The sequence below is a fragment of the Coregonus lavaretus genome, assembly GCF_964263955.1.
Source record: "Coregonus lavaretus genome assembly, chromosome: 6".
Lineage (NCBI taxonomy): Eukaryota > Metazoa > Chordata > Actinopteri > Salmoniformes > Salmonidae > Coregonus > Coregonus lavaretus.
In genome coordinates this window covers 39,198,568-39,223,330 of record NC_139993.1, presented here as the reverse complement: position 1 = coordinate 39,223,330, position 24,763 = coordinate 39,198,568, and the positions used below count along the sequence as shown (strand labels likewise).

At 42.7% G+C, this 24,763-nt stretch overlaps 1 protein-coding gene across 1 annotated transcript; it reads right to left on the bottom strand.

Moving 5' to 3' along the window:
• Window positions 1-5,647: 5,647 nt before the first annotated feature.
• Window positions 5,648-23,500, bottom strand: LOC311131541 (RNA exonuclease 1 homolog). Its single transcript, XM_084164583.1, has 16 exons — window positions 23,136-23,500; window positions 20,611-22,619; window positions 20,287-20,391; window positions 19,970-20,192; window positions 19,721-19,878; window positions 19,489-19,626; window positions 19,190-19,313; window positions 18,860-18,985; window positions 18,617-18,754; window positions 18,408-18,521; window positions 11,943-12,016; window positions 11,602-11,712; window positions 11,367-11,482; window positions 11,135-11,273; window positions 7,481-7,601; window positions 5,648-6,981 (listed from the first exon to the last, which is right to left on the bottom strand). Exons 1-16 carry the CDS (start codon window positions 23,320-23,322, stop codon window positions 6,893-6,895), a joined length of 3,972 nt encoding a protein of 1,323 aa, XP_084020709.1. The 5' UTR covers window positions 23,323-23,500; the 3' UTR covers window positions 5,648-6,892.
• Window positions 23,501-24,763: the final 1,263 nt, after the last annotated feature.

Here is a 24,763-nt window from a genome sequence, read left to right as displayed (position 1 = left end):
CAGACAAATTGGAGCAGGAACAGTTTGAAGAACAAAAAACGATCAGTTTATACAATGTTTCTTTCATCTTGCCCATCCACTGAATTGTGTTTTAATATTCTTCAGATTGGTAAAAACGACAGGGGAGCCAGAGAGGGTGGAGGGGGGCTGGTTTTGTCTTCTAAAAGTGTTTTTGTTCATGTCTCCTGTTTAACAGATGTTTCAGCTGGAGAGCAGCAGTCAGAGGAGCCCCCTCTAAAGCACCGCTTTATCTTTTTCCCTTTCTTTAATTACTTATCAATAGTGGACATTTGTATTGACAAGCGCCTGTCAAGAGGCGAGCTTTGTAGTTGTCAGTTATCTGTGGGAGAGCTGCTCAAAGGAGAGGCCCCTTGGACACCAACTGGATCGATCGGCACGCAAACACAATACAGAGGCTTTCAGGCCTGCCTTGTCAGGGCTGTGGCATGAGGACCAGAGGAGAGCGGGTAAGGGGCTAAAGACTTCTTCATTGGAGGAAATCGATGGGGCCGGCTGCCCTTTGACCCATAGGGGACAGGAATAGCGAGCGGCGGGTCAGTAGCCCTTCTTAAGCCCCAGTGAGTGCTAGGATCACGCTGTGAGCCCTGACACTAGCTATGACACACACACACAGCTTAGACTGACAATGACCTCACATACACACCTAATAATGGAGCTATAGGGGCATCTGTATTGTCCTTTTAACATTGGATTACTGCTTTAGAATAGAACTTGAATAAAACTTATGTGGAGTAATACTGAATGCTCAGGACATAGAACCAGAACAGCATATCTTGATGCCAATGCAAAGTTTTGCAAACCTCTGCAGACTGTTCTGAACTTGAAAAATGTTTAACTGATCCCTACCAGTTGCTCTCATAACTATTGGCCATTAAATTGTCCAACCAGCCTCTAACCAATCTATCAATCTCATCTAATAGATCTAGAGTGGCGCATTGAGATCTCTGAAACTCATTGATTTTGGTTAACTGGGCACTAGTAATTCCATTCTTATGAGGCCTAGAGACATTAACTTCATATGATCTCCACCCAAACCCTAGGGAGCTTTGCCAGAGGCAGCTCATCTGGCAGATCAATATGAGAGACTGAGTAAAGATCAGTCACTTAATTGGGCAGCATGAGTCTGAGTTAATGACCGAGAGAGGGACAGGCGGCTGCTAGGCCCGCCCAGGGGGTCAAGGGCAGCAGCGGAGGGCCGGGTAGAGGCTGGCTAGGACCAAAGAGAGCACACAAGTGACCTTTGAAATGGACTCGCCTATTATGGGCCATAATCCAAACTCTAAACAAAGGCTTCACTCAACCTGCAAGCAGGTGCTATGATTCATACAGATGTATTTTCAGTTTCTGTGCACAAGTCATTTCACTGTATGAGAAAATTCTAATTGCTAGCTTTTGTTTCAATATGAAATGCTAATTCACAAAAGCTTGACCACTTTTCAGTCTTCAGCACCAACACAAATATGCTGCCCTGTCACAATAAGGGCAATTCCACAGTAGCAGGGTGATGCTGAGACTCAGATTTTCCACTTGTATGCCAAACAAACATATTTTTTGCAAAGTTAAACAAACCATACAACTCTATGTACAAGGACTACTAATGACGGCACAAACAGCACCAACCGTCATTCTGTTACCAAATTTTGCATCTGCACTGTTCTTCAAGTAAACGTGTTTCTGTAAAATCTTCAGTGGAAATTGTTAAAAGTAGTCCTTGTGCAGAGTTGTATGGTTTGTTTAACTTTGCAATCACTGTTTTTGGTTTGGCATACAAAGATCTAAGTCCATTCCATTACTGTGGAATTACCCATTATGTTCTTGATATACAGTGGGGGAAAAAAGTATTTAGTCAGCCACCAATTGTGCAAGTTCTCCCACTTAAAAAGATGAGAGAGGCCTGTAATTTTCATCATAGGTACACGTCAACTATGACAGACAAAATTAGAAAAATAAATCCAGAAAATCACATTTTTTATGACTTTATTTGCAAATTATGGTGGAAAATAAGTATTTGGTCAATAACAAAAGTTTCTCAATACTTTGTTATATACCCTTTGTTGGCAATGACACAGGTCAAACGTTTTCTGTAAGTCTTCACAAGGTTTTCACACACTGTTGCTGGTATTTTGGCCCATTCCTCCATGCAGATCTCCTCTAGAGCAGTGATGTTTTGGGGCTGTCGCTGGGCAACACGGACTTTCAACTCCCTCCAAAGATTTTCTATGGGGTTGAGATCTGGAGACTGGCTAGGCCACTCCAGGACCTTGAAATGCTTCTTACGAAGCCACTCCTTCGTTGCCCGGGCAGTGTGTTTGGGATCATTGTCATGCTGAAAGACCCAGCCACGTTTCATCTTCAATGCCCTTGCTGATGGAAGGAGGTTTTCACTCAAAATCTCACGATACATGGCCCCATTCATTCTTTCCTTTACACGGATCAGTCGTCCTGGTCCCTTTGCAGAAAAACAGCTCCAAAGCATGATGTTTCCACCCCCATGCTTCACAGTAGGTATGGTGTTCTTTGGATGCAACTCAGCATTCTTTGTCCTCCAAACACGACGAGTTGAGTTTTTACCAAAAAGTTATATTTTGGTTTCATCTGACCATATGACATTCTCCCAATCCTCTTCTGGATCATCCAAATGCACTCTAGCAAACTTCAGACGGGCCTGGACATGTACTGGCTTAAGCAGGGGGACACGTCTGGCACTGCAGGATTTGAGTCCCTGGCGGCGTAGTGTGTTACTGATGGTAGGCTTTGTTACTTTGGTCCCAGCTCTCTGCAGGTCATTCACTAGGTCCCCCCGTGTGGTTCTAGGATTTTTGCTCACCGTTCTTGTGATCATTTTGACCCCACGGGGTGAGATCTTGCGTGGAGCCCCAGATCGAGGGAGATTATCAGTGGTCTTGTATGTCTTCCATTTCCTAATAATTGCTCCCACAGTTGATTTCTTCAAACCAAGCTGCTTACCTATTGCAGATTCAGTCTTCCCAGCCTGGTGCAGGTCTACAATTTTGTTTCTGGTGTCCTTTGACAGCTCTTTGGTCTTGGCCATAGTGGAGTTTGGATTGTGACTGTTTGAGGTTGTGGACAGGTGTCTTTTATACTGATAACAAGTTCAAACAGGTGCCATTAATACAGGTAACAGGTGGAGGACAGAGGAGCCTCTTAAAGAAGAAGTTACAGGTCTGTGAGAGCCAGAAATCTTGCTTGTTTGTAGGTGACCAAATACTTATTTTCCACCATAATTTGCAAATAAATTCATAAAAAATCCTACAATGTGATTTTCTGGATTTTTTTCTCTCATTGTCTGTCATAGTTGACGTGTACCTATGATGAAAATTACAGGCCTCTCATCTTTTTAAGTGGGAGAACTTGCACAATTGGTGGCTGACTAAATACTTTTTTTCCCCACTGTACAGTACAACTGGCATAATACAGGAATATGTTATACAAAGTAATATTTGTATAGATAAATGGAAACCTAACCAAAGTTCATTAAATGTTTAAAACCAGTAAAGAGTGAGAGGGATGTGGTCAGTGGTTTGCTTTGAGGGATAACCCAGCTTTATCCCAGCATGGGGTCATATGTGTGCTCCCGCAAGCAGTCGCCAACCCCGGCACCAAGCGACCCCCAGCAGTCAAAGGTGATCAGAGGGCATGCACTGATCGATTTTGATAATGAAGAAGACCTCTAAGCTGCTTCGCCCCACATGCTCAAATCGCCGCTACACTCAAACACTAGGAATCTCCTCCCTGTCACTAGAACATTGTGTGGTTATTGATCTGTGCTAACTGGGTCTTTAATACCTGGGGTCTAGAAGATCTCTGGCCTGAGTTGGGGAAATGCATGCTGACATGTGACGGGAGAAGCTCAATAGGCAAACATGCAGAGCCTGGTGAAAAAGAAAGGATGGGCCTCTCCATTTAGCATTTCTGTCCCGTTCTGTATCCCACACAATCATCTGCTAAGAAAAGGAGACTTAATACCAGCGCACCTGCCGTAAGAGTATACACACAGCGAAGAGACATACTGTACTATACAGTGCCTTCAGAAAGTATTCACACACGGTGACCTTTTCCACATTTTGTTGTGTTACAGCCTGAATTTAAAATTGATTGAATTGAGATTTTGTGTCACTGGCCTACACACAACATCCCATCATGTCAAAGTGGAATTATATTTTTAGATGTTTTGTTTTTATTAATTAAAAATGAGTCAATAAGTATTCAACCCCTTTGTTATGGCAAGCCTAAATATGTTAAAGTCACATAAGTTGCATGGACTCACTCTGTGTGCAATAATAGTGTTTAACATGACTAGCTCATCTCTGTACCACACACATAATTATCTGTAAGGTACCTCAGTCGAGCAGTGAATTTCAAACACAGATTCAACCATAAAGACCAGGGAGGTTTTCCAATGCCTCACAAAGAAGGGCACCTATTGGTAGATGGGTAAAAATAAATAAAAGCAGACATTGAATATCCCTTTGAGCATGGTGAAGTTATTACACTTTGGATGGTGTATCAATACACCCAGTCACTACAAAGATACAGGTGTCCTTCCTAACTCAGAGGCTGGAGAGGAAGGAAACCGCTCAGGGATTTCACCATGAGGCCAATGGTGACTAAAACAGTTACAGAGTTTAATGGCTGTGATAGGAGAAAACTGAGGATGGATCAACACTGTAGTTACTCCACAATATTAACATAAATGACAGAGTGAAAAGAAGGAAGCCTGTACAGAATAAATCATATTCCAAAACATGCATCCTGTTTGCAATAAGGCACTAAAACTGACAAAGAAATTAACTTTATGTCCTGAGCACTAAGTGTTATGTTTGGGGCAAATCCAACACATCACTGAGTACCACTCTTCATATTTTCAAGCATGGTGGTGGCTGCATCATGTTATGGGTATGTTTGTCATTGGCAAGGACTAGGGAGTTTTTTTATGATAAAAATAAACTAAATAGAGCTAAGCACAGGCAAAATCCTAGAGGAAAACCTGGTTCAGTCTGCTTTCCAACAGACACTGGGAGACAAATTCATATTTCAGCAGGACAATAACCTAAAACACAAAGCCAAATATACACTGGAGTTGCTTACCAAGAGGACATTGAATGTTCCTGAGTGGCCTAGTAACAGTTTTGACTTAAATCTGCTTGAAAATCTATGGCAAGACTTGAAAATGGCTGTCTAGCAATGATCAACAACCAACTTTTTAAAGAAATGTGCAAATATTGTACAATTCAGGTGTGCAAAGCTCTTAGAGACTTACCCAGAAAGACTCACAGCTGTAATCGCTGCCAAAGGTGATTCTAACATGTATTGACTCAGGGGGTTGAATACTTATCTAATCAAGATATATATTTATATATATACATTTTTTTTAATACAAATGTTAGAATTTTTCTTCCAGTTTGACAGAGTATTTTGTGTAGATCGTTGATCAAAAAATTACAATTAAATCAATTTTAACCCCACTCTGTAACACAACAAAATGTGGGAAAAGTCAAGGGGTGTGAATATTTTTTGAAGGCACAGTAAATGCACAGGATATGCACTAATATAAGTAAACAACTTACATTTGGACAACTATACATTATAGAAGGCACTTATTGTTAGTGATGTTTACATTTATTATGCTTTGACATTGGCAGAAATATTTTTAACTTTGAAATGATTACATAAACCAGATCTTTTCAATCTTTTTAATAGAAAAAGATAAACAAAAAAACTAATACAAAAGGAAACAACTTACAGCATATTTACAGCATAAGTTTTTTTTTTTTTGACCCTCATATGTTATACCATATTTAACAAAATTATAGGCGTTAGTTACTATAAACGATTTGATATCTGTCTGCATTGAATAACTAATTGTTGCATAATGTGGACATAGTTTTTCTACATACCCTGTGAGTAATAGGTTCTATCTGTGTGGCTATAAAAGTAGCCCAAGTTCACTTTCATGCAGTGCACAAGACACAGATATAGTGAGATTTGATGGTCAAGCTATTCAACACAATATCTCTAAATCAACCATACCAGGACAATTTTAGACACATAAATACTTCTGTTTTGGGGTCTGACCAAGTCCGTCATGATTAATCAAGTTCGAGAGCCGCCAAAATACTAAAAGATTGTACCACATCTGTACTATTAGATGAAATGTGGTCAATCTAAGTCCAAACTCCAACACCAAGTGCATGTATGGTGGCAACGTTCCATGTCTGAGAATAACCATGTTTAGACAACGATGCACCGAGTTCTTCAGTACCAAGTCTTTAGTACTGTATTCATTCAACACAGATGAGGTACTTTAGCCCAATACAAGGAGAGCATTTCTATAGTGCAAGTTGGGCCAAGGATGCAGCTCAGCAGCAATAGCATTTTCACCATAACATAATGTGAACAACCCCCCCCCCCCCCCCCCACCCCCACTGTCTTTCAGAGTTAGATCGTGGAAGGAGAAGAATACATACAAACAAAAACTGGTGACAATCATGATCATGGATCTTCTCAATAAAATAGGAACAGTAAATGAAAACACTGTTGATTTCTGTATTTTACCAGCTCACTCTATCGAGGGCTCTGGCTCTGCTGCACTCCAACAATGTACTCCAGCAGCACCTGTTCACTATGGCCCACCTGACCAGGCAACATAGTGACTTGGCCATCCCAGCAGATCTCTTCAGAGGAGCCCATTCTCAGCCTTTCGCTCTCTGTCACTGTCCGACCACAGTAGAACTCAAGTACTGGGCAGTTGGCCTCTCAGACTGACAGTTCTCTCCAGGGCCCTCAGCCCCCCTTCTCTCCCCCTCACTGTCCGTCTCTCTACAGCGGTCCGGTTAGAGGAGAGCAGAAGTCATCTCTTTACCTTGGCGTCTTCTCGGATCTTCCATATCATGAGCTCCATGCAGGCGCAGGCGTCCTCACTGGAGTCATGACCTTCAACTGAAACCAGAGAGGGAAATGGCCTACTAGTGACATGTTACATACATATATATTATATATATATATATATATATATATAAATAATATATATATATATATATATAAATAATATATACATATATATATATATATATACATATATATATATATATATATAAATAATATATACATATATATATATATATATACATATATATATATATATATATATATACATACATATATATATATATATACATATATATATATATATATATACATACACATATATATATATATATACATACACATATATACATACACATATATATATATATATATATATATATATATATATATATATATATATATATATATATATATATATATATATATATATATATATATATATATATATATATATATATATATATATATATATATATATATATATATATATATATATATATATATAATACAGAGGAACAATAAACAGTGGAGTGAGGGTTTAGCTGCTCACCGCTGTCCTGTATGATGCGTTTGAGGTGATCTGCCATGAGGTTCCTCAGGGCCCGCTTGTAGGGCAAGCCCAGGCGATGGGGGAACACGATGGCTGTGTCCACTACAGTGCTGTGTATGACCTACGAAGACAGCATGAGATACGGAGTGAGAGGGCTTTTACACACACACCTAACTACCTACCTACAGTGAGGGAACAAAGTATTTGATCCCCTGCTGATTTTGTACGTTTGCCCACTGACAAAGAAATGATCAGTCTATAACAACAAAGAAATCCAGAAAAACGCATGCAAAAAATGTTATAAATTGATTTGCATTTTAAATGAGGGAAATAAGTATTTGACCCCCTCTCAATCAGAAAGATTTCTGGCTCCCAGGTGTCTTTTATACAGGTAACGAGCTGAGATTAGGAGCACACTTAAAGGGAGTGCTCCTAATCTCAGCTTGTTACCTGTATAAAAGACACCTGTCCACAGAAGCAATCAATCAATCAGATTCCAAACTCTCCACCATGGCCAAGACCAAAGACCTCTCCAAGGATGTCAGGGACAACATTGTAGACCTACACAAGGCTGGAATGGGCTACAACACCATCGCCAAGCAGCTTGGTGAGAGGGTGACAACAGTTGGTGCGATTATTCGCAAATGGAAGAAACACAAAAGAACTGTCAATCTTCCTCGGCCTGGGGCTCCATGCAAGATCTCACATCGTGGAGTTGCAATGATCATGAGAACGGTGAGGAATCAGCCCAGAACTACACGGGAGGATCTTGTCAATGATCTCAAGGCAGCTGGGACCATAGTCACCAAGAAAACAATTGGTAACACACTAAGCCGTGAAGGACAGAAAACCTGCAGCGCCCGCAAGGTCCCCCTGCTCAAGAAAGCACATATACAGGCCTGTCTGAAGTTTGCCAATGAACATCTGAATGATTCAGAGGAGAACTGGGTGAAAGTGTTGTGGTCAGATGAGACCAAAATCGAGCTCTTTGGCATCAACTCAACTCGCCGTGTTTGGAGGAGGAGGATTGCTGCCTATGACCCCAAGAACACCATCCCCACCGTCAAACATGGAGGTGGAAACATTAGCCTTTGGGGGTATTTTTCTGCTAAGGGGACAGGACAACTTCACCGCATCAAAGGGACGATGGACAGGGCCATGTACTGTTAAATCTTGGGTGAGAACCTCCTTCCCTCAGCCAAGGTATTGAAAATGGGTTGTGGATGGGTATTCCAGCATGACAATGACCCAAAACACACGGCCAAGGCAACAAAGGAGGGGCTCAAGAAGAAGCACATTAAGGTCCTGGAGTGGCCTAGCCAGTCTCCAGACCTTAATCCCATAGAAAATCTGTGGAGGGAGCTGAAGGTTCGAGTTGCCAAACGTCAGCCTCGAAACCTTAATGACTTGGAGAAGATCTGCAAAGAGGAGTGGGACAAAATCCCTCCTGAGATGTGTGCAAACCTGGTGGCCAACTACAAGAAACGTCTGACTTCTGTGATTGCCAACAAGGGTTTTGCCACCAAGTACTAAGTCATGTTTTGCAGAGGGGTCAAATACTTATTTCCCTCATTAAAATGCAAATCAATTTATAAAAATTTTGACATGCGTTTCTCTGGATTTTTTTGTTGTTATTCTGTCTCTCACTGTTCAAATAAACCTACCATTAAAATTATAGACTGATCATGTCTTTGTCAGTGGACAAACATACAAAATCAGCAGGGGATCAAATACTTTTCCCCCCCTCACTGTACCTACCTACAGTGGGGAAAAAAAGTATTTAGTCAGCCACCAATGGTGCAAGTTCTCCCACTTAAAAAGATGAGAGAGGCCTGTAATTTTCATCATAGATACACGTCAACTATGACAGACAAATTGAGAAAAAAAAATCCAGAAAATCCCATTGTAGGATTTTTAATGAATTTATTTGCAAATTATGGTGGAAAATAAGTATTTGGTCACCTACAAACAAGCAAGATTTCTGGCTCTCACAGACCTGTAACTTCTTCTTTAAGAGGCTCCTCTGTCCTCCACTCGTTACCTGTATTAATGGCACCTGTTTGAACTTGTTATCAGTATAAAAGACACCTGTCCACAACCTCAAACAGTCACACTCCAAACTTCACAATGGCCAAGACCAAAGAGCTGTCAAAGGACACCAAAAACAAAATTGTAGACCTGCACCAGGCTGGGAAGACTGAATCTGCAATAGGTAAGCAGCTTGGTTTGAAGAAATCAACTGTGGGAGCAATTATTAGGAAATGGAAGACATACAAGACCACTGATAATCTCCCTCGATCTGGGGCTCCACGCAAGATCTCACCCCGTGGGGTCAAAATGATCACAAGAACGGTGAGCTAAAATCCCAGAACCACACGGGGGGACCTAGTGAATGACCTGCAGAGAGCTGGGACCAAAGTAACAAAGCCTACCATCAGTAACACACTACGCCGCCAGGGACTCAAATCCTGCAGTGCGAGACGTGTCCCCCTGCTTAAGCCAGTACATGTCCAGGCCCGTCTGAAGTGCATTTGGATGATCCAGAAGAGGATTGGGAGAATGTCATATGGTCAGATGAAACCAAAATATAACTTTTTGGTAAAAACTCAACTCGTCATGTTTGGAGGACAAAGAATGCTGAGTTGCATCCAAAGAACACCATACCTACTGTGAAGCATGGGGTTGGAAACATCATGCTTTGGGGCTGTTTTTCTGCAAAGGGACCAGGACGACTGATCCGTGTAAAGGAAAGAATGAATGGGGCCATGTATCGTGAGATTTTGAGTGAAACCCTCCTTCCATCAGCAAGGGCATTGAAGATGAAACGTGGCTGGGTCTTTCAGCATGACAATGATCCCAAACACACCGCCCGGGCAACGAAGGAGTGGCTTCGTAAGAAGCATTTCAAGGTCCTGGAGTGGCCTAGCCAGTCTCCAGATCTCAACCCCATAGAAAATCTTTGGAGGGAGTTGAAAGTCTGTGTTGCCCAGCGACAGCCCCAAAACATCACTGCTCTAGAGGAGATCTGCATGGAGGAATGGGCCAAAATACCAGCAACAGTGTGTGAAAACCTTGTGAAGACTTACAGAAAACGTTTGACCTGTGTCATTGCCAACAAAGGGTATATAACAAAGTATTGAGAAACTTTTGTTATTGGCCAAATACTTATTTTCCACCATCATATGCCAATAAATTCATTAAAAATCCTACAATGTGATTTTCTGGATTTTTTTTCCTCATTTTGTCTGTCATAGTTGACGTGTACCTATGATGAAAATTACAGGCCTCTCTCATCTTTTTAAGTGGGAGAACTTGCACAATTGGTGGCTGACTAAATACTTTTTTTCCCCACTGTATGTTGTACTATACTTGCGAGGATTGATTCCCATTCAAAATCCTATTTTCCCTAACCCCTAAGCCTAAAATAGCTGTATTATTTTTTGTATTTTACCCCCTTAGACTGCTGTGCCACTTGGGAGGCCCCACTAAAATAGCCTTTAAAAAAAAAGTGAGGACTGGCAAAATGTCTAACTTCTCTGAGTTGGTTTTCTATTTGTGTGAGGACTTCTGGTACTCACACGAATAGTATAGTAAAACACGCGCACACACATAATGACCAGAGGGCAATCAGATTAGGGGCGTGTGTATGTGTACCTTGAGGGCGAAGAGGTCACTCTCCAGGCTGTGTCCTATGAGGATGGACTCAGCGCTGAACATGTTGAGGATCACCGCCTGCACGTCTCTCAGGGTGATGGTGGCATTCTCCAGGTCCTCCTCCGTTACACCAGAAAACCTGCGGAAACCATGAAAACGTGTATTTTGTCCTAGCGTGTGTGCGCACATTCTCCACACTCAAGACTGAACAAAGTAATTCTCGATCCCTTACCGTGTGTTGTAGTCAACCACTTTGCTTTCAGGTTTGACAAATGTGTCATAGATGACTTTCAGCTCAGAGTTGATAACAGTCACCCTGGTCAGCTCTAGACCCTGCTTTGTGTAGCACTATTACCGAGGAGAAAGAGAGCAAGAAAGACAACACATTATATAGAGTATTAAGAGCCACTCTCAGCACTCATACAGCTAATTGTGCCCAAAGAAAAGCAGTGCAGCAGCCAGCTCACCATCTCACAGTCCAGAGCATAGACTCCACCGTTGCCGTCCGGGGGCAGCTGTTTCTCAAAGGTCTGAACGTAGCTGTCCAATGACTCTTTGCGTCCGTCCTGAACGTGTTGCTGTGGACAAATAGGAGGCAAGGTGACAAATCAATGGCAGGTATTAGTTTATACTTAAATGTAACACAAACAGAGAAAGTATTCTGCTTTGAATGGAAGTCATCAAGCGCAATCAGTAGCAGTCACGATGTGCCTTGGACAACACTGCCCCCTTGTGTTCCCATATGCTTCTCAGTTCAAACTCAGTACTGACATTACTGATCACACAGCAGAACTGTTAGGTGTGTTACCTTAGACACGGAGCAGCCAGGAGAGCCCACAGACCCTGAACAGCAGTTGTAGTTGGTCTCCCAGCCTCCCGACACTGTTACCACAAACACACAGAAGCTCTTGCTAGTCCAATTCAAAATATGACACTACATTCAAATCCTAACATTCCCATTACAACACGCACAAACTCAATAACTGCAAAAGTTCATAGACAGACAGGGAGACATAGACAGACAAATACAGTAAACTCCAAAAGTTTTGGGAGAGTGACACCATTTTGTATGTTTGGCTCTGTACTCCAGCACATTGGATTTTAAATGATACAATGACTATGAGGTTAAACTGCAGACTGTCAGCTTTAATTTGAGGGTATTTTCATCCATATCGGGTGAACCGTTTAGAAATTACAGCACTTTTTGTACATAGTTTCCCCCCCATTTAAGTTTGTTTTGGTTGTGTTAGATTATTTTGTGCCCAATAGAAATGAATGGTAAATAATGTAGTGTCATTTTGGAGTCACTTTTATTGTAAATAAGAATATAATACAATAACAGGGGAGGTTAGCATTTTGGGGGGGTATGATATTTGTGCTTCTGTAACTTTCTCACTCATCATTATTCCCGATTAATTTAGGACTATCCGTAATCATGTTAGCATCCATATGAATCTAGAAGTGTTTAGAAACATTTTCTATTCTCATTTACAATAAAAGTGACTCCAAGATGACACAATACATTATTTACCATTCATTTCTATTGTGTACAAAATAATCTGAAACACAACCAAAACAAACAGCAAACGCATCCAACAAGTTTGTAGTCACAAGCTTGATGTAATCATTGTGTGCTATGTATATGGGACCAAACACTAAACTTTTGACTACTTTAATTTTGAATTTGTCCCAATACTTTTGGTCCCCTAAAATGGGGGGAATATGTAAAAAAGTGCTGTATTTTCTAAACGGTTCACCCGATATGGATGAAAATACCATCAAATTAAAGCTGCACTTTAACCTCAGTCATTGTATAATTTCAAAGTGCTGAAGTACAGAGCCAAAACAAAAACAATTGTCACTAACCACATTTCCACCCACCATTTCATGCGGATGAATTACCTGACGCATGAAAAGTCACGACTGTGCTGATGGAAACATGAAATGTCGGTAACATTGTATAAATGCCTGTGGGATCTTTTGGGGTCTGTAAAATTAATTATGTGCGACATGGCGGTGGAAACATCTTTATGCGCAAATATTGATATAATAACCATCAATCACATCGAAGTAAACTTGGGAGTCACGCGATGATATGTTGTGTGGTTCTCCCACTACGACGACTCGGGAAAGCATGCCGTTTATTAGGCTACAGATGAAATAAGTTATGAAGAACTTCACTGGGTGGTGAATGTGCAAGGTGATGAGCATGATGCTCCTTTCCAATAAATATCAAGGGTCTTATTCTGGTGACATGATGATCGATGCTTGGCTGCCGATTGACAAATAATATCACTCTTATCCATAATAATCTCATAATGTAGGTAGCCTACCCACACTGTATCTGCTAGCTGTTGGCAGGACCAGAGTGGGTACATTTGCTATATAAATGCAACAGGTTTTTTTTACAAAACCATCAGTAGAGTTGAAAATACGACGGATACCCAATTAACCTTTATTTTTCATTTGGTACTTGGGAATTGAATGGCAAAAGTTACACTAAATTACCAAAAGTATGTGGACACCTGCTCGTCGAACATCTCATTCCAAAATCATGGGCATTAATATGGAGTTGGTCCCCCCTTTGCTGCTATAACAGCCTTGCTGGAACATTGCTGCAGGGACTTGCTTCTATTCAGCCACAAGAGCATCAGTGAGATCGGGAACTGATGTTGGGCGATTAGGCCTTGCTCGCATTCGGCGTTCCTATTCATCCCAAAGGTGTTCGATGGGGTTATGGTCATGGCTCTGTGCAGGCCAGTCAAGTTCTTCCACACCAATCTCGACAAACCATTTCTGTATGGACCTCGCTTTGTGCACGTGGGCATTGTCATGCTGAAACAGGAAAGGGCCTTCCCCAAACTGTTGCCACAATGTTGGAAGTACAGAATCATCTAGAATGTCATTGTATGCTGTAGCATTATGATTTCTCTTCACTGGAACTAAGGGGCCTAGCCCGAACCATGAAAAACAGCCCCAGACCATTATTCCTTCTCCACCAAACTTTACAGTTGGCACTACGTATTGGGGCAGGTAGCATTCTCCTGGCATCCGCCAAACACAGATTCGTCAGTCGGACCGACAGATGGTGAAGCTTGATTCATCACTCCAGAGTCCAATGGTGGCATTGCGCATGGTGATCTTAGGCTTGTGTGCGGCTGCTCGGCCATGGACACCCATTTAATGAAGCTCCCGACGAACAGTTCTTGTGCTGACGTTGCTCCCAGAGGCAGTTTGGAACTCGGTAGTGAGTGTTGCAACTGAGGACAGAGGATTTTTACGCGCTACGCGCTTCAGCACTCGGCGTCCCGTTCTATGAGCGTGTGTGGCCTACCACTTCGCGGCTGAGCCGTTGTTGCTCCCAGACCTTCCCACTTCACAATAACAGCACTTACAGCAGCTCTAGCAGGGCAGAAATTTCACCAACTGACTTGTTGGAAAGGTGGCATCCTATGACGGTGACACACTAAACGTCACTAAGCTCTTCAGTAAGGCCATTCTACTGCCAAAGTTTGTCTATGGAGATTGCATGGCTGTGTGCTCGATTTTATACACCTGTCAGCAACGGGTGTGGCTGAAATAGTCAGAAGTTTACATAGACTTAGGTTGGAGTCATTAAAACTTGTTTTTCAACCACTCCACACATTTCTTGTTAACAAACTATAGTTTTGGCAAGTCGGTTAGGACATCTACTTTGTGCATGACACGTAATTTTTCTAACAATTGTTTACAGACAGATTATTTCACTGTATCACAATTCCAGTGGGTCAGAAGTTTACATACACTAAATTGACTGTGCCTTTAAACAGCTTGGAAAATTCCAGAAAATTATGTCATGGCTTTAGAAGCTTCTGATGGGCTAATTGACATCATTTGAGTCAATTGAAGGTGTACCTGTGGATGTATTTCAAGGCCTACCTTCAAACTCAGTGCCTCTTTGCTTTACATCATGGGAAAATCAAAAGAAATCAGCCAAGACCTCAGAAAAACAAATTGTAGACCTCCACAAGTCTGGTTCATCCTTGGGAGCAATTTCCAAACGCCTGAAGGTACCACGTTCATCTGTACAAACAATAGTACGCAAGTATAAACACCATGGGACCACGCAGCCGTCATACCGCTCAGGAAGGAGACGCGTTCTGTCTCCTAGAGATGAACGTACTTTGGTGCGAAAAGTGCAAATCAATCCCAGAAAAACAGCAAAGGACCTAGTGAAGATGCTGGAGGAAACAGGTACAAAAGTATCTATACCCACAGTAAAACGAGTCCTATATCGACATAATCTGAAAGGCCGCTCAGCAAGGAAGAAGCCACTGCTCCAAAACCGCCATAAAAAAGCCAGACTACAGTTTGCAACTGCACATGGGGACAAAGATCGTACTTTTAGGAGAAATGTCCTCTGGTCTGATGAAACAAAAATAGAACTGTTTGGCCATAATGACCATCGTTGTTTGGAGGAAAAAGGGGATGGCTTGCAAGCCGAAGAACACCATCCCAACCGTGAAGCACAGGGGTGGCAGCATCATGCTGTGGGGGTGCTTTGCTGCAGGAGGGACTGGTGCACTTCACAAAATAGATAGCATCATGAGGAAGGAAAATTAGATGGATATATTGAAGCAACATCTCAAGACATCAGTCAGGAAGTTAAAGCTTGGTCGCAAATGGGTCTTCCAAATGGACAATGACCCCAAGCATACTTCCAAAGTTGTGGCAAAATGGCTTAAGGACAACAAAGTAAAGGTATTGGAGTGGCCATCACAAAGCCCTGACCTCAATCCTATAGAAAATGTGTGGGCAGAACTGAAAAAGCGTGTGCGATCAAGGAGGCCTACATACCTGACTCAGTTACACCAGCTCTGTCAGGAGGAATGGGCCAAAATTCACCCAACTTATTGTGGGAAGCTTGTGGAAGGCTACCCGAAACGTTTGACTCAAGTTAAACAATTTAAAGGTAATGCTACCAAATACTAATTGAGTGTATGTAAACTTCTGACCCACTGGGAATGTGATGAAAGAAATAAAAGCTGAAATAAATCATTATCTCTACTATTATTCTGACATTTCACATTCTTAAAATAAAGTGGTGATCCTAACTGACCTAAGAGAGGGAATTTTTACTAGGATTAAATGTCAGCAATTGTGAAAAACTGAGTTTAAATGTATTTGGCTAAGGTGTATGTAAACTTCCGACTTCAACTGTTCATTTGTACAGTGGGGGAAAAAAGTATTTAGTCAGCCACCAATTGTGCAAGTTCTCCCACTTAAAAAGATGAGAGGGGCCTGTAATTTTCATCATAGGTACACGTCAACTATGACAGACAAAATGAGGGAAAAAAATCCAGAAAATCACATTGTAGGATTTTTAATATATTTATTTGCAAATTATGGTGGAAAATAAGTATTTGGTCAATAACAAAAGTTTCTCAATACTTTGTTATATACCCTTTGTTGGCAATGACACAGGTCAAACGTTTTCTGTAAGTCTTCACAAGGTTTTCACACACTGTTGCTGGTATTTTGGCCCATTCCTCCATGCAGATCTCCTCTAGAGCAGTGATGTTTTGGGGCTGTCGCTGGGCAACACGGACTTTCAACTCCCTCCAAAGATTTTCTATGGGGTTGAGATCTGGAGACTGGCTAGGCCACTCCAGGACCTTAAAATGCTTCTTACGAAGCCACTCCTTCGTTGCCCGGGCGGTGTGTTTGGGATCATTGTCATGCTGAAAGACCCAGCCACGTTTCATCTTCAATGCCCTTGCTGATGGAAGGAGGTTTTCACTCAAAATCTCACGATACATGGCCCCATTCATTCTTTCCTTTACACGGATCAGTCGTCCTGGTCCCTTTGCAGAAAAACAGCCCCAAAGCATGATGTTTCCACCCCCATGCTTCACAGTAGGTATGGTGTTCTTTGGATGCAACTCAGCATTTTTTGTCCTCCAAACACGACGAGTTGAGTTTTTACCAAAAAGTTATATTTTGGTTTCATCTGACCATATGACATTTTCTCCCAATCCTCTTCTGGATCATCCAAATGCACTCTAGCAAACTTCAGACGGGCCTGGACATGTACTGGCTTAAGCAGGGGGACACGTCTGCACTGCAGGATTTGAGTCCCTGGCGGCGTAGTGTGTTACTGATGGTAGGCTTTGTTACTTTGGTCCCAGCTCTCTGCAGGTCATTCACTAGGTCCCCCCGTGTGGTTCTGGGATTTTTGCTCACCGTTCTTGTGATCATTTTGACCCCACGGGGTGAGATCTTGCGTGGAGCCCCAGATCGAGGGAGATTATCAGTGGTCTTTTATGTCTTCCATTTCCTAATAATTGCTCCCACAGTTGATTTCTTCAAACCAAGCTGCTTACCTATTGCAGATTCAGTCTTCCCAGCCTGGTGCATGTCTACAATTTTGTTTCTGGTGTCCTTTGACAGCTCTTTGGTCTTGGCCATAGTGGAGTTTGGAGTGTGACTGTTTGAGGTTGTGGACAGGTGTCTTTTATACTGATAACAAGTTCAAACAGGTGCCATTAATACAGGTAACGAGTGGAGGACAGAGGAGCCTCTTAAAGAAGAAGTTACAGGTCTGTGAGAGCCAGAAATCTTGCTTGTTTGTAGGTGACCAAATACTTATTTTCCACCATAATTTGCAAATAAATTCCTAAAAAATCCTACAATGTGATTTTCTGGGGAAAAAAATCTCAATTTGTCTGTCATAGTTGACGTGTACCTATGATGAAAATTACAGGCCTCTCATCTTTTTAAGTGGGAGAACTTGCACAATTGGTAGCTGACTAAATACTTTTTTCCCCACTGTATATATGGCCTCCCGAGTGGCGCAGCGGTCTAAGGCACTGCATCTCAGTGCTTGAGGCGTCACTACAGATCCCCTGGTTCGATTCCAGGCTGTATCACAACCGGCCGTGATTGGGAGTCCCATAGGGCGGCGCACTATTGGCCCAATGTCATCCGGGTTTGGCCGGTGTAGGCCGTCATTGTAAATAAGAATTTGTTCTTAACTGACTTGCCTAGTTAAATAAAGGTACAAATTAAATAAATATATAGCGTATTTTAATGTGCACTATGTCCTCACGCACAGACTTTTATCCGCAAAAAGTATGTTTGATGGAAACATCTCTGGTGGGAAAATGCTTATATTGTTTTATGCAGATTTTAGAATATTTACATGAAAATCTGTCGCAAATTGGATGGAAACCTAGCTAGTGTCCAAATACTTTTGGAACTCACTATTTACGTACAGACATACAGACAGACCTACCTTTATGTCTACGCAGACGGCCCCAGTGATGATTACACTCCTCCTTGCGAACACAGTTGCCGTTGGCGTTGATCCTATACTCGGCCCCACATCGACAGCACACCTTGGCAAACGCTTTGAACAAATCAAAGAATCTGTTAGTCTGGTAGGGGAGGATTTGATCCAACCAGACTGAGGAGGGTGTGTGTAGGTGCTTTGTAGAGATTTACGGTCAACATTCTTCTTCTCTGGGACGTTGTGGACCACGGCTCGACCTGAGCGCTCAGGGTGTGGCCTGGGGTATCCATGCTCCTGCAGCTGCTCCTCCGTCATCAGATAGTCCCTCAGCTTCCTGTATAGCCTGACACCTGCAGCCGGACAGACAACACATAGCTAGAATACAAAGCTCCCGCCTAATCAAACATATTCTGCCAGTAATACCAGCTCCAACCAGAGGAGGACCAGCTACTCACCACTGAGTTTCTCCTCCTGTTGCTTTCCAGTCCTGTTGATGGTGAAGCTGGTCTTGGCAGCAAGGCGTCCCCCCAGCACTTCCTCATGGGACTGGGCCTTCCTGTTCCCCAGCGCTGCAGGGCTCCCTGAAAGAAGACAAGCAGGCTGATTAGACTCTGATCTAAGTCAGTTTGGTTATTTTTCACCTAATGGTAAAGGTTGGCATTTTTGGAGGGAGATTTTATCCTAGATCTGTGCAAAAGGGTAACGACTTACAGAAGCGCTGCAACTACACCAAACACCATCTGTTTGTAATTGCTACATAGATAATGTATGTGTCAGTGACATACTGGCAACGGGTGAGGTGGGGGAGATGCTCTTGCTGCGTAGCTTCTTCAGTGTGTTGACTGCCACGTTGAGGTAGATGTTCTTACTGCTGCTCCGGTCATACACCACCTTCTCTTCGTCCAGGGCCTAGAGAGACAGTTGACTGTTTTTAACTTAAACTCACATCAAATATTTCAAACATAACTCATCCACCCTTTCCTAAAATGGGATACCACTAGCAGTGCTATGAGGACACATACTTTACTGTAGACATGGATAGATTTGATGATAAATCAGTTCAACCCTGTGTGGTCTCACATACCATTTGGAAGGCCAAGTCTTCAGAGGGGCAGAACTTCATACACTCATCTATAAAGTTGTTGAGGTATCGCTGGCGGACGTTGGTGGGCACTTTGGCCCCAAACTCAGTGGGAATCACTGGGCGCTTCATTGCAGAGCTCTGAGAAGAACATAAAAAATAATGTCAACTAAATGGACACAAATATCATGTTTTCATGATAATGTTGTGACATACTATAAATTCCTGGTGTTACCTTCATTGTGGGAGTGTGTGCTACCCTCTTCTGTGCAATAGTGGTGGTGGTCTTTGACAGGATGCCGGCTGATGTTTGGGCCTTCACAGAGAAACCTCCTGGGAGGGTCCTGGTGGGCGACAATACTCTGCTGCCTGCTAGCTTTGCCTCGGCAAGACCTGCAGTCAGATAAAGAAAGGTTTGGGAAACCCTGCATTAGATGACATGACCATATATAGGGTGAAAGATAGAAAGGCCAAGCATTCTTACCAGACTTGGAGGAGGATGGTAAGGGGGTGGGGCGGTGGGCTACTCTCTTCCTCTCCCCAGGGAAGGGGCTGGGGCTGGGTCTTGGCCTGGGTCTGGGTGTAGAGGCAGTCTTCACGGCTGCAGCAAGCTGGGCGGCCTGCTGCTGGGCAATCTGCATGCGCTGGTAACAGATCTCCTGGGCAGTCAGTCTCCTGTACGGTGGAGGCTTTGGCGTTGCCTCAGTCTGAAAACACAGAATCCAGTTTGTATTCAATGAAACGCTTTTTGCTACCGTGGTTACCATAGAGATGTGGGTAAATACCAGAGAACAAACTCACACTTCCTTTGGCAGAGAAATGTGAAACCCTCTTCTTCTGCCCAGGAAAGAGAGTAGTTTGATTGCTGTCTGTGGTGGCATCCTCATCGTCAGAATCTTTCGAGGGCTGGGAAGGGAGAGGAAAAACTGAATAAAATGTACATTTCACACAATATTTTACGAATAGAATATTGGAGACAAACACATTACATTCAGTCCCATTCTAAAACAAATTACACCAATTATTACTGATCTGTATGAACAGGATAAACTGCAATGAATGCTAACCTAAGGAAATATTGTACAAAACAAGTTACAATGAAGGGAGATGGCAATCTATGGGTACCTTGGCTTGCCTTCCCTTGTCCTCTGTCTTCACATCCTTGGATTCATTGAAGATCCGTAAGCACTCCTCCATTGGGTCATCATCCAGGTCAAAGTCCAGGTCCACCTGCAGACCGGAGTAGTCCACTCCACCACCATCCATGTCATCATAGCCTCTGTCATCATCTGGACCAACGTCATCATCCTCTGAGGATGAGGGGGTGAGCTCTGTGGCATTCCTCTTGTTCAAACGCCCCCTCTTGAAAGCAGCAGCTGACTTCCTCACAATTGTCTCCTCTTCGTCATCCTCCTCAGGTTTCTCCTCTGCACTCTCATCCCCAAACAGATCTACGTGACTCAGAGATCTTTGTTTTACCTTTCCTGTTTTGCCATCCGAGGAGCTTCTGCTGGTTTTCTTCACCTTGTCTTTACTGCTGTTAGAACTGTTAGAACTCCCTTTGCTAACTTTATTGCAGTCCTTTTCTCTTCCACTGCTGTAATGTTTACCATTCTTGTGTTCTTTAAACTTAGAAGAGTCCTTTTCCTTGTCTGAATTCTTCAGTTTTTTACTATCCCCACCCCCCTTTTCTCTCTCACTCTCGCTCTTGCTTGACTCCCCTTTTACTTTGTCTGTCCTTATCTTACTCTTTCCATCACTTCTCTTTCCTTCCTGTCCCTCCTTGCCTTTGTCTATGGATTTATCCTTTATCTTGCTTTTCTCCTCTTCTTTCTTTCCCTGATTCTTGCTGTCCTTCTTTGCAGTTTCGTGGCTTGATTTCTTTGAATCACTTATTTTCTTACCGTCCCCTGCTCCTTTTTCTTTACTACCACCACTCTTTTTACTGGACTCCTTTTCAGATTTATGCACCTTCTCTACTTTGCTGCTCTTCATGTGGCTGGTTTTAAATGGCCCTTTTTCAGTCTCTGGCCTGTCTTTTTGCCTTGCTACTTCCTGCTTCTCCGAGTCCTCCTGCTCTTTAACCTCCCTTCTCCTCTGTTGTTTCAGCCCATCTAGAGCTCCTTCTGTCCTCTCTCCTTTCCCTGGACCAGAGGCCTCCTCCACTAACCCACTGCTGCTCTTCCTCCTCTGCAGACGGCTGAGAGAGGTGGGTCGATACTCTGTCCCAGAGCTCTCCTCATCAGACTCAGAGAAACTGGCAGTGTACTTCAGTGGGTCTGGTATCACCTGCCGAGGCTTCTTGATTGTTGGCACATATTCCTCATCAGTTGACGGCTTTCCTGTCCCTGACAGGTGAGGTCTTTTTTTCCCTTCTCCCTTAGAAGCACCTGTCCTCTGGTCTTTCTTATTCTTGCCAGCAATTTTAGCTGAATAGTTGGAGAGAGGGTCATATTCCATGTCTGTGGATGGTTTAGAATTATCCACTGTGTACTTGTTCTTGGAGGACGCATTAGTGGAGTATTTAGGACTAGTAGGGGGAGAGGGTAGATGAGGAGTTCGTGTTCGAGGAGCAGGCTTTTTCAAAGCTGTTTTGGTAACTGAGGTGGGCACATATTCCATGGAGCTGGCATGGTTGTCCTTGCTGTCAGAGTCCAAGGTGTACTTACTGGAGCGAGGGGTGGGGTTGTAATCTGCTGTTGTAGTCATCTGATAACTGCCTGGGTCATACGCCAAGTGGGATGCCACGGCCGGTAGTTTTGGCCAGTTAGCCATCACTTTGGGGGAACTGGTGGTAGGGTCATATTCCTGGTCCCCAGTTCCTGAGAGTGGTTTTGGCACCACTTTGGGGGAACTGGCAGTAGGGTCATATTTTTTGTCCCCAGTTTGAGAGAGTGGTTTCGGCTGTTTCGCCAACACTTTGGGAGAACTGGCAGAAGGGTCATATTCCTGGTCTCCGATTCGTGAGAGCTTCTTCTTTTCCCGCTCCACCTCACTGCGTACCTCCTCGATGGCACGGTTGACCAACTCAAGCTCGAGGGCACCCATGTCCACTGTTGCAGCAGCAGGCTCCCCATTCTGTTGCGCCTCTGGTCTTACTACCTCTGGGTTGAATGGGTCATAGCCACCTTGCTCTGAAGAAAGCCATTAAGATACCAATTAGGATTAGCAAATTGTCAATAATTTTCTATGGTAAGTATAATGCACAGTTTTACAGTACTCTTAACAGTTCAGTTGAATATGTTATGTCTTTACCTTGCATAGAAATAAGGTTTCAAATGCCATTGTCAACAAACCTGACTTCAGACAACACGCAGAACCATTCAGAGTTCAAAGGGTTAACATCAGGACACCACTTACTTCACTCTGACTTTACTAGCTAGCTAATGGTAATGCAGCTAAAACGAATTACACAGTATAGCCGATTGAGGATTTATTTAATGTACAAGATGTGACGTTATCAACCCCTCAGTAAGGCTGAAACATGTTTTATATATTTCACAATGGTTAACACATTAGCTTTAGCTTCAATACTTGCACATTTAGTTAAACACTGTAGCTAACGTTATGCAGCCACTGCGACATCAATAAACATTGGATAGCTAGCTAACATAGCGAAGTTATAGGAATACAAAATAAATGCAAGTCACCCTTTTGGTTGGAGTAAAGTTCTTTTGATTTTCTAGTGTAATTTGATCCATAAGACGCACGTCTATGTTTGCTGTGTCTGAAGTGACAGTATGGTCTGTTGCACCCATATTTGCCGCTTTCCTCGTTGTAGCTATCCGTGTAAAACGGGCAGTCAATTCCACGGAAGAAACCGGTGGATCTCAGCATAGTCTTCCCAGACCTCTCTCATACCCGCAGAATCGAGACCGACAATTTGGTGTCGTAGTTCGTGTTTGAGTTGTAATAAATCGAGAAGAATCCACTTGTCTTCACATAAATAGGTCCATGTAAAACAACAATACAGCGTCCCTACGACGCCATGTTGGATGGTTAAAAAAAAGCTGTCGCGAGAAGCCCCACGTCGCACAAATCCACGTCATTGAGAATACCAAGTATTTGCCTGTGCAAGTTCAGGCCAAGGCAATGCGAGCATGTGGGTGTAAGAAAACTACCCACAGCATACTTTTGTCGTTTCATTTCTCACCTTCAAAATACGTTAACATTTGCCATCTCATTGTGTAAACGTGACTAAGGACTTAAAGTGACTATGAACATTAACAGTTCACCCTGCTACCTCAGCCTCGCTGACGCTTAACTACACAGGTGTTGGCAAGACTAGCGACCTCAAGCTTCTGTTAAGAATGTTTTAGCGCACAGTAAATAACCTTTGAAGTCTGTGTAGCTTGACTTGAGACCCAGTAGTCAGGTCAGCCTAATTTGTTCAGTTCTCCTCCTGGTGTTTACACAGGCAGCCAGATGCTGATTATTTTCTCTCACTAATTGGTCTATTGACCAATCAGATCTGAAAGAAATCTGTGATTAGACAAAATACCAATTAGTGGGAGGGGGGAAAAAAAATCAGAATTGGGCTGCATGTGTAAACGCTGCCTAAGTGGGCTGCAGCATTCTATAGCTTAATACCTGTGACTCAGATCTGAGTTTAAGATGAAAGAAACCAGACCATGAAGAAAGTGTTTATTTCACAAGTTTATTTTTTCCAGTCCTTATATGGTAATCAGAACAGCTGATATCTTGATGAGAAACTGCACTCTTCCTAATCAAAACATATGTAGGTAGGCCTATAGGAAAACGAAAAATGTGTTTACCAGAATTACACTGATTTGAGAGATTGAAACAGATGTTACCACATTCAATCTACCAAAAAAAAGGTCACGTATGGCATCAAAATACACACATTTACTTTGTCTGATTCTTCAAGCAGGTTTTTGTTGCCAAAATTGTTTTGGCCAAATGAGTTTAGACATAATACGACATCAATCGAGGATATGGGTCTATAAAATCAATATAACCATAAACAATTCATTATCATCTGTTAACACACAAAATGGTTATGCACGCAGTAACCCAACCATACCTTCCTGAGCTGAACCTCAAAGTCACCAACTCGCATACGAGGCCAGCTCTGCCCTTTTATACATGTTCTTCACCTGTTGCGCCCAACTGATCAATTAAACCAAACAATTATGCAAATTGTTTGGTATAGCCAGCCCTACAATACATTTGTCCAAAATAGAGTAGGGCAAATGGGAACCTTTGAGCATATTTTGAGTCTATAAAAAGCGCTATGGGCTATGTAGACCTAATAATA